Source organism: Natator depressus, chromosome 7 (genome assembly GCF_965152275.1).
Source record: "Natator depressus isolate rNatDep1 chromosome 7, rNatDep2.hap1, whole genome shotgun sequence".
Lineage (NCBI taxonomy): Eukaryota > Metazoa > Chordata > Testudines > Cheloniidae > Natator > Natator depressus.
The window spans coordinates 20,706,408-20,718,672 of NC_134240.1; the positions used below are offsets into that span (position 1 = coordinate 20,706,408).

At 42.0% G+C, this 12,265-nt stretch overlaps 1 protein-coding gene across 1 annotated transcript in view; it reads left to right on the top strand.

Annotated features, from left to right (window-relative positions):
- UROC1 (urocanate hydratase 1) overlaps positions 1 to 12,265 on the top strand; it is a 66,286-nt gene that overhangs the window by 43,720 nt on the left and 10,301 nt on the right. Inside the window, exons 15-18 of the mRNA XM_074957625.1 lie at positions 4,740 to 4,810; positions 5,784 to 5,882; positions 8,887 to 8,986; positions 12,142 to 12,223. Of these exons, the coding sequence (XP_074813726.1) occupies positions 4,740 to 4,810; positions 5,784 to 5,882; positions 8,887 to 8,986; positions 12,142 to 12,223 (352 nt within the window). The remainder of the gene's footprint in view (positions 1 to 4,739; positions 4,811 to 5,783; positions 5,883 to 8,886; positions 8,987 to 12,141; positions 12,224 to 12,265) is intronic.

Genomic DNA, 12,265 nt, shown 5'->3' on the forward strand with positions numbered 1-12,265 from the left:
TCAACCAGGTGACCATGAATTATATCACTCTCCTGAGGCTAACACAAAGGGATAAAGAAAGGATGTCGCTTGAATGCCACCAAAGCTGGGCTCATTCACTGCAATGCTTTGTTCTGCAATGATTCCAGACTACTTGCTACTGGCTTGGCCTGGTAAAGTGTCCTACCATGGAGGACGGAATAAGGCTGCCCTCCCTAGAAACCTTCTGCAAAGGCTTTTAGCTCCAGGAAAGCTTCATGGAGATGTCCTTGGAGGATTTACGCTCCATCCCCAGACACGTTAACAGACTTTTCCAATAGCTGTACTGGCCGCGAATGCATCCCAAGTCTTCAGGGCAAATTAATCATTAAACACACTTGCTTTTAAACCCTGTATTATATTTACAAAGGTACACTCACCAGAGGTGCCTTCTCCAGCTTCGTGGTCCAGAAGCTCACCTTGGGAGGATTGGGAGGGTATTGGCTCCAGGGTGATGAACAGTTCCTGGCTGCTGGGGATAAGGGATTCTTCGCTTGCCTGCTGTGCGCTATCCTCAACCTCCTCCTCCTTCTCCTCATCTTCCTCATCCACAAAATCCTCATCCCTGTTGCGTGAGACTCCCCCCTTGCAGGTGTCCACGGACAGTGGTGGGGTAGTGGTAGGGCCCGCCCCTAGAATTGCATGCAGCTCATCACAGAAGTGGCATGTATGGGGCTCTGACCTGGAGTGACCCTTTGCCTCCTTTGTTTTTTGATAGGCTTGCCTGAGCTCCTTAATTTTCAGGCAGCACTGCTGTGTGTCCCTGTTGTAACCTCTGTCCATCATGCCCTTGGAGATTTTGGCACATATATTGGCATTTCGTCTTTTGGAACGGAGTTCTGCCTGCATGGATTCTTCTCCCCATACAGCGATCAGATCCAGTACCTCCCGTTCGGCCCACGCTGGAGCTCTTTTGCGATTCTCCATGGTCACCTCTGCTGATGAGATCTGCATGGTCACCTGTGCTGATCAACTTGCTACCCTGGCCAAACAGGAAATGAAATTCAAAAGTTCTCGAGGCTTTTCCTGTCTACCTGGCCAGTGCATCTGAGTTGAGAGCGCTGTCCAGAGCGGTCACAATGGAGCACTCTGAGATAGCTCCCGGAAGCCAATACTGTCGAATTGCGTCCAAACTACCCCAAATTTGACTCAGCGAGGTTGATTTTAGCGCTAAACCCCTCACAGGGGAGGAGTACAGAAATTGATTTTAAGAGCCCTTTAAGTTGACAAAACAGGCTTGGTCGTGTGGAAGGGTGCAGGGTTAAATCGACCTAACGCTGCTAAATTCGACCTAAACTCGTAGTGTAGCCCAGGGCTAAGTGACTTGTCCAAGGTAAGTCTGTGGCAGAGCAGGGACTTGAACACACGTCTCAGGCTAGTAACCTAACCACTGATGAATAAGGCCCCAATTTTTTCACGGAGGTCGTGGAAATCATGGAATCTGGGACTTCCAGTGACCTCCGTGAAAGTTGGCAACTGTGGTGCTGTATTGTGTACCAGGGCAGCATAAATACACAACAACTTATCTGGCATGTGATTCATTCTCCAGTCATTTTTTCCATCCCAGAATGAGCCAACACATGACATTTGAATGTTTCACACTGTGTATATACAAAATTAATTGAATATTGTGTAAGTACATGCGTATGAGTGGTGTGTGTGTGTGTGTATATATATATATATATATATACAGAGAAATGCATGGAAAGGATATGAGAAAGCACCTCTTACAGACAGTAAAGGTATTGGAATGCTATTTGTATTTTTACATTGATATAAAAATGGTACTTTAAAACCCAGCAGATGGGAGCAGACTTGGGGGCAACTCTGTTATTGGATTTTCTGTTGTGCTTGGCAGCACAATGGAGAGAGGAATTCAGAGAGAATTTAAAACTGAACTTGGATGGAAAACGCACTTAATAAACACAGCCTTTCATGGATTCCAGTTTGACCTCCCATGGTCTTGACTATTCTATTTGCTGTTTAGCCATTGTAAATATATACATGGCCTAAACCAAAATCCTGCATCTGGCCATCCCCTAACATCAGTGGTATTCAAAAGCTAAACCCAAATTTGAATTTTACAGAATGTAAAAGGTTGAACCAAAAGACGGGAGCCCAACATCCTGAATTTTGGGGAATTTCAAATTCAGATCAGGACTTTCAGTCTGGACTCCTCTCCAATTTTAGTGATGCGTGTTACTGTGTATTATTGTGTATATTTCCACGCTTGACCTGTAAAACACTTGTGACACATGCATATTCTGTTTAAAATCTGTGAACCCACAACAGAGGAGGAGAATGGTACATTATTGTGTATATTTCCATGCAGCGTGGTAATTGTGTTTAGTATCTGAGATCAGGGTGGGATGGGAGAAGTAGAACAGTTCAACCAATGGTAATAAAAGGGAGGAGAATGGTTTAAACCCTCTAGGGACTTTGCATATTATTGTGTATATTTCCACGCTTGACCTGTAAAACACTTGTGACACTTGCTGGGAAACTTGACTTCTCTGGATCAAGGCCCAAATGGCAGTGAGATAGTAATAACTAATTTAAATGAGGAATTTGCTCACCACCCTAGTCAGAGTTTGACAGGGTTGGACAGCAAAAAATAAATTAAAACAAACAAACAAAGAATCAACTTCCTTGCTGATGAGGATTATTTTTGTAAGATCAGAATATGCTTTAAAGCCTAAATAAAGACCAGTATCTGTGAAATACCAGAAGCAACACAGTAGCCTGTCTGATTTAGGAACATATTCTTGAGCGAGACGGCAACAGTTTAACAAATGAGAGAGGCGTGGAGTTAGTCCAAGGTTGAGCCACAGCAGCTCAAGAAGGAGCGTCAATACTTTCAATCCCAGCAGGTCAGATTTAATGAAAGGACGCTATCTCCCACCCCCACAGAACTAACAGGAAATTCAACACGGGACACACCAACGTTTAGAAAAGAGAGCCTGATAATGTGTCGGGCTCTGTAGAAGGGTCAGATTTATTTAGTCGTCGTATGTCCCCATAGTCTTAGTTGAATGACAGCAGTTTTCTCAACTAGCTCCTCTTAAGGAAAAGACCTATAGAATTCAGTAGAGAATGAGGTCCTTTCTATAGGTTTATGTGAACCCCTGGACTGAATAGATAATTATACTCTATAGGATATTGTTTTAAAACTATCGAAAGGATCTCATTCTCTATTAAATTCTGTAGAACAATTTTTATAAACCCTTGTAAAACTTTAATAGTACCCTAAGGTTGTCATATCTATTAAATTCTACAGGATGTTTCCGTAACAGTTTTAAAGTTCAGTGCAAGTCTTCTAGGAAAGGATGGTGCAAGCAGATGTTTCAGCCTTTACTCCTTCTGATTATAAGAGCTGACATATTAATCCCTGCTGCATAATTTAGAGGCACTCATAGCCAACCCATAAAGCACTGAAACTTCCTTACAGAATCATTAAAACAATCTCGCGTCTATCTCACTGCTAGTGCAGGCCTGCAGTAATGTATCTTTCCTTTGCAGAAATTAACATATTTTACATTTCTCTTCAGCAATATATTAAACCTGATCTTCAATATCGGGCTCTTTCCTCAGTTTCTAGTTTGGCTGTTCATATTTGCCTGAATGTACGCCTTGTGAAAAGACAATAGTCTCAGTACTCCTCACTTACCCCCATGAAGCCCCCTCTGGAGTCAGTTTCAGACCTCATGAGAGTCTCTGGGCCAAATTCAGTGTTGAGGGAAATATTGGTATAAGTTACATGCCCATTGTAAGTTGGTGAGGAAATGGGTGTGAGCTGTATAGTGTAACATGTACTGACTTGGCATTCAGTGAGTGTGCAAATTATTGTACTGTACTCACCAAGGAGCAGAAGGAAAGGTAGAACAGCAAAAACACCTAAAAGGAAGGTGCAAAATAAAGCAGCCCTTACTTTATTTTACACCTTCCCTCTATCTTGTTAGTCACTTACCTGCTACAGTTACCTTCAGTCTCATCAACATGTTAGATTTGTATTATAACACCCCCACCATGCCAGACTGATGCATGCTACACTTCTTTGCCACTTACACTCATTTTATGACCTTACACTCCACATGTAACTCACCCTTCCATTTCTGTTGCTGCTCAGTTTGACCCAGTGACTTAAATGGAGTTACGTAGCTGTAAATGAGAGAATTTGGCCCAGTGATTACAACTGTTGTACCAGATTATGCTGTCAGATGCACATAAGCAACTCCCTTTGAAGTTCCATTGCTGGAAGTTCCAATTGCTAGAAGGAAATACTTTTTCACCCAGTGTGGAATTAGACTTTGGAACTAACTGCCACTGGATGTTGCTCAGGCCAATAATTTAGCAAGATTCAAAGAGAGATGGGACATTTATAGGCACAACAAGAATATCCAGAGCTGTTATAGTTAATGTGAACAAAAGTATTGGAATCTTCTTGTGTCTGGGTTAAATCAATCCGTTATGGATTTGGAAGAGCGCTTCAATCATCCTGTACTTGCCTGCTGCAGGATTTCTTGTACCTTCTTCTAAAGTAACTGGAGCTGGCCACTAGATGGGCTGCTGGTCTGATGCAGTATGGCCGTTCCTATATTCCTCTGTTGCGCCTATGTTGAGGGTATGGTTTGAACCCTGGAGATGTTTTAAGAATTCCGTAGTATTTAGAGCATGTTGCCTTTATTTTTCTAAACCTTTTGGTTTCTTGGTTTCTCTTGCAGTCAGTGCATCTGTGAAGCAGCAATACCATGACAATATCCACTGGATTCGGCAAGCCGGGAGGCACAGCTTGGTAAATGCACAGCCTCTTTCTCGCATGCGGCCATACCAAAAAGCAGGAAAGAGCGCCCTCGTGAAAACTCTGACTCCAAACACTGCCCTTTCCACCCAGGGGTGTTTGAAATCTGATCCTAGCTCCAGATCCAAACGTTGTGAATGGCCCCATCTTCATAATGAACCAAACTAACACCTAACCCTCTCAACTTGGAGATATTCGAAAACTGGGTCTAGAGCCAACTTTTGTGGCTCGAGTCCACCTCTATTTTTCAACAAGGCAACATAGGCTCACAATACACTTTATTCATAACTAGCTTCCCCTGAGCTCCACTGCTGAAATCTGACCTTGAAGGAGCTGTCCTGTCCTGGGTTCTCCCCTTCAGGACTGCTGTTCTAGTCCTGTAATGCTTTTTACAGGAGAAGGGGGGAAAGAGCTATTTCCTCCTATGGCATTGTGTATTAGATGGACTCTCTCTTTTTAAAGCACAGTTAAGCACCACAGCCAGTTAACAGTGGGCACTTCAGGATTCAAGCATGCCATCCCCCAGCTGGAAGTCAGACTAAAGACCACAAAGTAAGGGATGGATGGGAGCATAGCTATGTGAGACAGATGTTCGATGTTCTTTGTCTCCAGATTTCTCCGCCCTTCCAGCCCACTGCCACCACCACTGGTTCCAATCTCTGCTTCTCAGCTGTTGATAAGGGGATTGTTGATAGGGGATTGTGGGCCTGACAATGAGGTTGATTTAAAAAGTGGGATTTACTGGACTGTAGCAGCTAATTAGAAAAATAAGTCTCATTGTGCGAGTGTAGATAAAACTCAGTTCAATGGGGTGGGAGGGGGTTAATTTCTTATTTCTGGAAGCTGATTTATTTTCAAATTAATACTCCATGCTTTTTCCAGCGGAGGGGGCAGAGTCTACCGCTGGGGCCTGGAGATAAGCCAGTTGCAGAGAGAACGTTATCACTCTAGCATTTTCATTTTCCAGGTAGTTGGCTCCCAAGCTAGAATCTTGTACTCTGATCGGAAGGGTCGTGTGTCTATTGCGGTGGCTATTAATCGAGCCATTGCTGAGAAAAGGATTAAGGTATGGCTTTTCCCACTCAATGCAGCGTGGTAATTGTGTTTAGTATCTGAGATCAGGGTGGGATGGGAGAAGTTGAATGGTTCAACCAATGGTAATAAAAAGGTATATTAGAAAGTGTAGAACCAAATTCTCCTCCCTGTTACACTGGAACATATTCAATGAGAGGAGAGTCTGACCGAGAGAATGTCTTCATAGATACCACATTTAATCCCCAGGTCAGAAATCTGCCTGGTATTGTGTATGGGCATCATACAGTCAACATTCACTCACACTTCATATGCTAGTGAAAAATTAAGAGAAACTAACACAGTGTTTGATACTACCAGCTTTGTGCACGCTGGCTGGTACCTTACTGCAGGAGTAAGATACTAGTCAGTGTGAGTAATGGAGGCAGAATCTACCCTGTTGGAATGTAGTACGTGTGCAGGAATTTGTACATATTGGGATTTTCTTAGGTCTCTGGGGCTTTGTATATGATTGTACAGCAACGTAGCACTGTGGGACCTAGATCCTAGGCACTGCTGTAGATAATACACACTTATTATTGCAAAGAATCTGGAGCTCATGGTTGGGTTCGGTTGGTACATGCATAATAAAGGCTTTTACACTACAGCAAAACTATGTGGTATACAAACCTCTGGTGAACAAAATTGAATTCTTGCTTTTATTCTCATGAAAGGTGTTTAAGTGATGCATGCTGTGGTGGCATTTTGCTCCCTGTATTTTAGTATGATGGGGCCTGGCATGCATGTTTTTCTGTTCAACAGAATAACATAATCAGCATGTGTGTTTGTTTTAGAGAGGGTTCTGAGCCCAGTCTGATCTCCAACCCCCCAAATCAGACAGCCGGTCAGATCCAGAGATTCAAACCCATCTTTACTATTTTTGTTGCTCACAAAATCTAAGGGCCCAATTCTCCTCTCAGACAGGTTTTATAACAGTGTAACTCCATTGGAGTTGCTCCAGATTCACACTTGTTTAAGTGCACTTGGAGTCAGGCCCGAAGATGTTAAATCACGCGTCTGTCTTTCCAGTGTCAGAGCTCAATTATCATCATTTTTAAAGAAGCAAATTCATGTAATGCTTACAATGAATGTCATTGGAGCAATATCTGGTTTTTGTTACTCAGAAAATGTTTAACATATTTCAAATACCGTTCATCTTGTCAGGATTCAAAATGAATGTCATTGCAAGCTAGTCTTAAAAACTAAACTTGGCCAGACAAACCAAGCCCTCGGAGCTATGAATGTCAAGGGCAGGCTTCCATGCCTTTTGGATTTTGTTCTGTATCTTTTTCATCTTTTCAGAATCTCCATTCCCCTTCTCAGCCATTCTCATGAGCTGGCCATAGAGATGCCCTTGAAGTTACTTCATAATTCACTGGCAGAACAGAGCAGAGTGAGCAAACTGACTCCAGATCGTGCCAAGTCCATGGAGTTACTGTGGTGTAAAACTGGCATAAGTGAGAGGAGAATCAGGCCCAATCAAATGGGCTAGATATCCGCCGGCCAAGAAAGATTTATCTGAGCTGTAGGAAGCTGTTAGTTTTCAGTGTTCCCTTATTTTTAGTTTATTATTTATTAGCACTGATTGGAAATTTTCTGGTGGAACAGTTTCCACTGGAAAATGCCCATTTGACAACATTGAAACGTTCCAGGGGAATGTGTCTATTTCGACAAATTTCCGTTGGAAACCAGGCAGATTTCCAGCAGAATCCTGTCTGGTTTCCTGCCAGCCTGCCCAGGCTCCCTGCTCCTCAGCAGCCCAGGCTCCCGGGGCCTCCATGCTACTGGGTCCAAGGCAGCTTGTCAGGCAGAGCCGGGGTGCCCAGGGTTTTCAAGTCCTCTGAGCTGCTGGGCTCCCCATCTGGTGGGCTGCCAGGGCTGTGGGCAGCTCAGGAAGCCTCAGAAACATTTCCAAAAGGTCAGAATGAAATCTCATTTTTTCTCAATGAAATTTTGGAATTCTTGTTCTAAGAGAAATTTCAAAATTTCATTTCTTGTTCTACTTCTCAACAACTTTAATTGTTTTGGAATTTACTATGGAATGGGAATTCCAGTTTCTACCCAGCTCTATTATTTATATTGCAGTAGCACTTAGGAACCCCTACATGGACTCAGACCCTATTGTGCGAGGTGCTGTACAAACACCCCAAAGAGCTCACAATCTATGGTGATGTTTAAGTTACACATATGTGTTGCGATTTGTGGTTAAGAATCAATGAAAACAATACAAGATAAACTAAAGGCCTGATCTCACAAAGCTTTGATCACACAGGCAGTACCACTGCAGTCAATAATATTCTATGAATAAAGAATTCTCTGTGAGTAAGGTTCACGGGACTGGTCTCTCATTTTGGATAGCATCTTTCATAAAAACAAACAGTTTCCTTAAATGCTGTAGAGTTACAAATATAATTGTACTAAATGATAAAGTTAGAATTAAATTATAAAATGAAATGTGGAGCTTTTTAAAAGTATCTATGTAATCTCTCATAGCCTCAGATATTATACTTAATTTCACATTTTCAAAAATGTTGCAAATTCATGAAGAAATATGACTTTGCCCTGTTTTTTGTTGTTCTATTTTGCATGAGGATTAGCCAATACCACAAAGTCTTTAAAATTTCAGATAGCAGTCAATTCAGATCAATTACTTGCCACATTTTGCTTTTTTTTTTACTGTGAAAATATAATTTTTACGCAGAGCTCTCAAACAAAAAAAAGGTCCCTTCATCTATGGGTGTGAAATGATGGTGATTTTCTCCACCAGATTTCACACACAAAAAGTCAGCATTTATTTACCAGTTATAATAAAAAATTAGTGACAGAGGGAGAAGGAAATTAAGAGGATTAGGGTAGGGAGTGACGAGTTCTTTTTAGATGAGATATGAAATGAGATGGTAAATCAATAAGGTGGAGAGTGAAATCTGCAAAAAACAGTCTGTGAATGACAGAGTTGACAGTCTGTAGGATTCCACTTCCTTATCCTTGGTTTCTTGCAGGCACCGGTTGTCCTGAGTCGAGATCACCATGATGTGAGTGGCACCGACAGTCCTTACAGAGAGACCTCAGACATTTATGATGGATCAGCCTTTTGTGCAGGTCAGCAGAGCAGCTGAGACATGTCTGTCTAGGCAAACAAAAGAAATGGCTTAAAACAAGAAATTAGTTTTTATAGAACAATTTAAATGGGTTTTGTTTAACCCTTTCATCCCAATTAATCGGATTTCCTGTTGTCTTGACATGGCGGCTTTATGGGATATAGTTATGTTTCAGAAATTAGCATGGAACTAGTTAAAGTAGAAGGGCCCTTGGTAACACCAATGCAGATCTAGACTAATGCTACAAAAGTCACTGGCATTATTCTAGATTTACACTGGTGTAATTAAAGAGTAGAATCTGCCCCAGCTGGTGGAACATTATACCTGATTTTGATCTTGCACCTGTGTAAATCAAAGGAACTCTCCATGGAGTTACAGCAGTATTAACCTGGTACAGTATAAGCAAGATCAGAATCAGACCCTGTGTGTACAAAAATGTTTTGTACAGAATTGATGCTGACACAACCCTGTTCATTTTACTCTGTGCATTAACGAGAAAATACAGTTCAGATTCTATGAGACAGCCCTTGTCATCGGGGAAAATGGGCCGATGGTTGATACACAGCAGTGAGAATCAGGAGTTCTGGATTAGATTCCAAGCTTTACCACCAAGCTGCAGAATGACCTTGGCTAAGTCATTCAGGTTCCTTTTTCAAAAGGGGCCTGTAATTTTGGGAGCCCTAGAACCTGATTTGTAGAGTGCTGAGCACCAGGGGAAAATGAAGGTGCTCAGCACTTCTGAAAAACAAGCCCAAAGTATTTCAGATTTGGCATCCAAAAATGGAGGCACTCAAATCAGTGCACACTTTCAAAAATGTTGGCGTAAATCTCTCTGCCTCAATTTTCCAACCATAAAATGGGAATAATAATAATAATAATTTGTGTGCCTCGGGGTGTTGCAAGGTGTCATGAATTGCTGATGGTGAAGTGCTTGGAGGTCCTTGGATGCAAGGTGCTACAAAGCTATAAGGACAAGTATTCTTAGCAGGTTTCCAGAGTTGAAAAATTTGACTAATTTGTCGGCTAGCTGAGGATTCCAGTTTGTAATGGAGACTCATTTTTTTAAGAGTGAAATTTGCTTATCAGTGTTTAATAAAATTGTTCTCTTGAAAGATCTCCTCCAAAGCCCATTGGAATCAATGGGAATCTTTCTATAGTTTTCAGTGATCTGTAGATCAGTCCCTAGCTCTCCAAGCTCCTAAGGACGAGCTCTCAGAGAGAGTGGGGGAACATTTTAGGTCTCTTCATTTCTCTTTTTTTCCCCCTCAACACTGCAATATCTGGTAGTTTATCTGAACTGGCCCATCTGAAGTCCTCTCATTACTGAACATAGGGATTTTCTGTAACTTTGGCCGATCTGTTTTGGTTTTGCATTAAGCACTGCAGCCTGACAATCAGGGTCACCTCAGCCCAGGCAGATTCTGTTGAAGAAAGTGTCTTTTCGTGCTGTCGTTCACTCAATTAGTGACCTTTTCCAAAGCAGAGGGCTTGCAAATTATTGCATCATTAATCTGCTTGCCATGCTTCTCTCCTAATCTTGACTCTGCTCAGCTGTTTGCCTGAGGAGGGAATGGAAGTTTTTACATGTTGAGTGTACACTCTTATCCCTCTTGTCCCCAGTGCCATCTGACAAAGTAATAATTATGTTAACTGGGTTATTAAAGTGACATTATGCCAGACAAGATGATGCCGTAATGAAAGCTTTTGGACAGGGTTTAAATATGGATCAGTGGATACATTAGCTAGTTCTTACACTGAATATGTAGTACATACACCATTGCAAATGTGATTCTAGGGGTGTGTGTGTTTGTTTCTTTGGGTTGATTTTGAACTCATAAAATCAAAGCACTTGCTCTGTTGTTCCTGAATCAAAAATCCTAGGGTCTTGTTTTCACTGGGATCTAGCCCGTCATCTTCTGGTGTGCGCAATTTCTTCCACATATGCACACTTCTGTGTGTACTTTGATGTACTAAAATGTACATGCAAAGCTGAAATTTTAGAATTGGATTTGCAAGTGTTAGTGCCCGCTATTGCATGGGCTAGTGTATATAGTGTGTTTATGTGCACTTCAGAGGAAGCTGTGCCCTGAAAATCTGGCCTCTAATTTATTTTTTTGCTTTTTTAAGTGTGATTTTTAAAGAAAGAAATATTCTAGGTAACTTCTGCAACTTCGAATCATTAAGGGTTAAACTCACTCTTGTACAGAGGTGCGGGGCAAAGCCTTCACACTACTCAAGTCCCATGGAAAATGTCAGTCTTCATTGATGCACAGGCCTTTTAGCTTGTTCTCTGCGCATAACAGGGAGCTGTGGTCTGAGCACGGGCTTGGTAATCGGCAACTCCTGATTTCTTGTCCTTGGCTCTTCCACTTTGTGTCTAGGGTTCCAAAAGCATCGACTAATTTTGGATGCCCATGCTGAAAGGTGCCCAGGTGAGACCCCATAACTGAGGCATCCAGAATTATTACACTTTTTTTTAAAATTGGGGCCTTAACTTCCATGCCTCAGTTTCTCTGTTTGTGAATGGAAATGACAATACGCACCCAATTCTGACTTATAACTGAGGGTTATAATTAAATAATGTTTCTACCATGAAAAGTGCCACATCTCTGCAAAGTCTTATCTATTCCAGTGAAGTTTTAGAACTGGAAACTTACATCAGCCTAGCTATGTCTCTGAGGGGTGTGAAAAATCCACACCCCTAAGCAACATAGTTAAGCAGACCTAATCTCCAGTATAGACAGCTCTAGGTCAACAGAAGAATTATACCGTCAACCTAGCTACTGCCTCTTGGGGAGGTGGATTACCTATGCCAACAGGAGAACCCCTCCCGTTGGCTGTGCTGCTGTAGCGATTGAAATGCCGACATATCCTTATTTACTTATTTTCTAGTTTTCTACAGTTCCTCTTGCATAGACCTCTCATTTTAGATCTCCACGTTATCAGTGTATAAAGAGCACTACAATCCTGAGTGAACAGAGCATTCTGTGATACCGACATGTGTTTCCTCCTGTGTGGAAAGAAAGAGGATGGAAAAAATAGTCTCTTCCCTTTGCCCCCCCCAAGAGTGAGAAAAAGCAATGAAGTAACAACAAGCATTACATGAAATAAATGAAGCATTCTGGTGCTGCAATAACTCATTTCCTTTCTTCCTAGATATGGCGGTACAGAATTTTGTAGGAGATGCAGTTAGAGGAGCCACTTGGGTTGCCTTACACAATGGTGGTGGAGTTGGCTGGTAAGGAGAACTTGATTTTGTTTGAAGGGAAGAGCAGTTCCA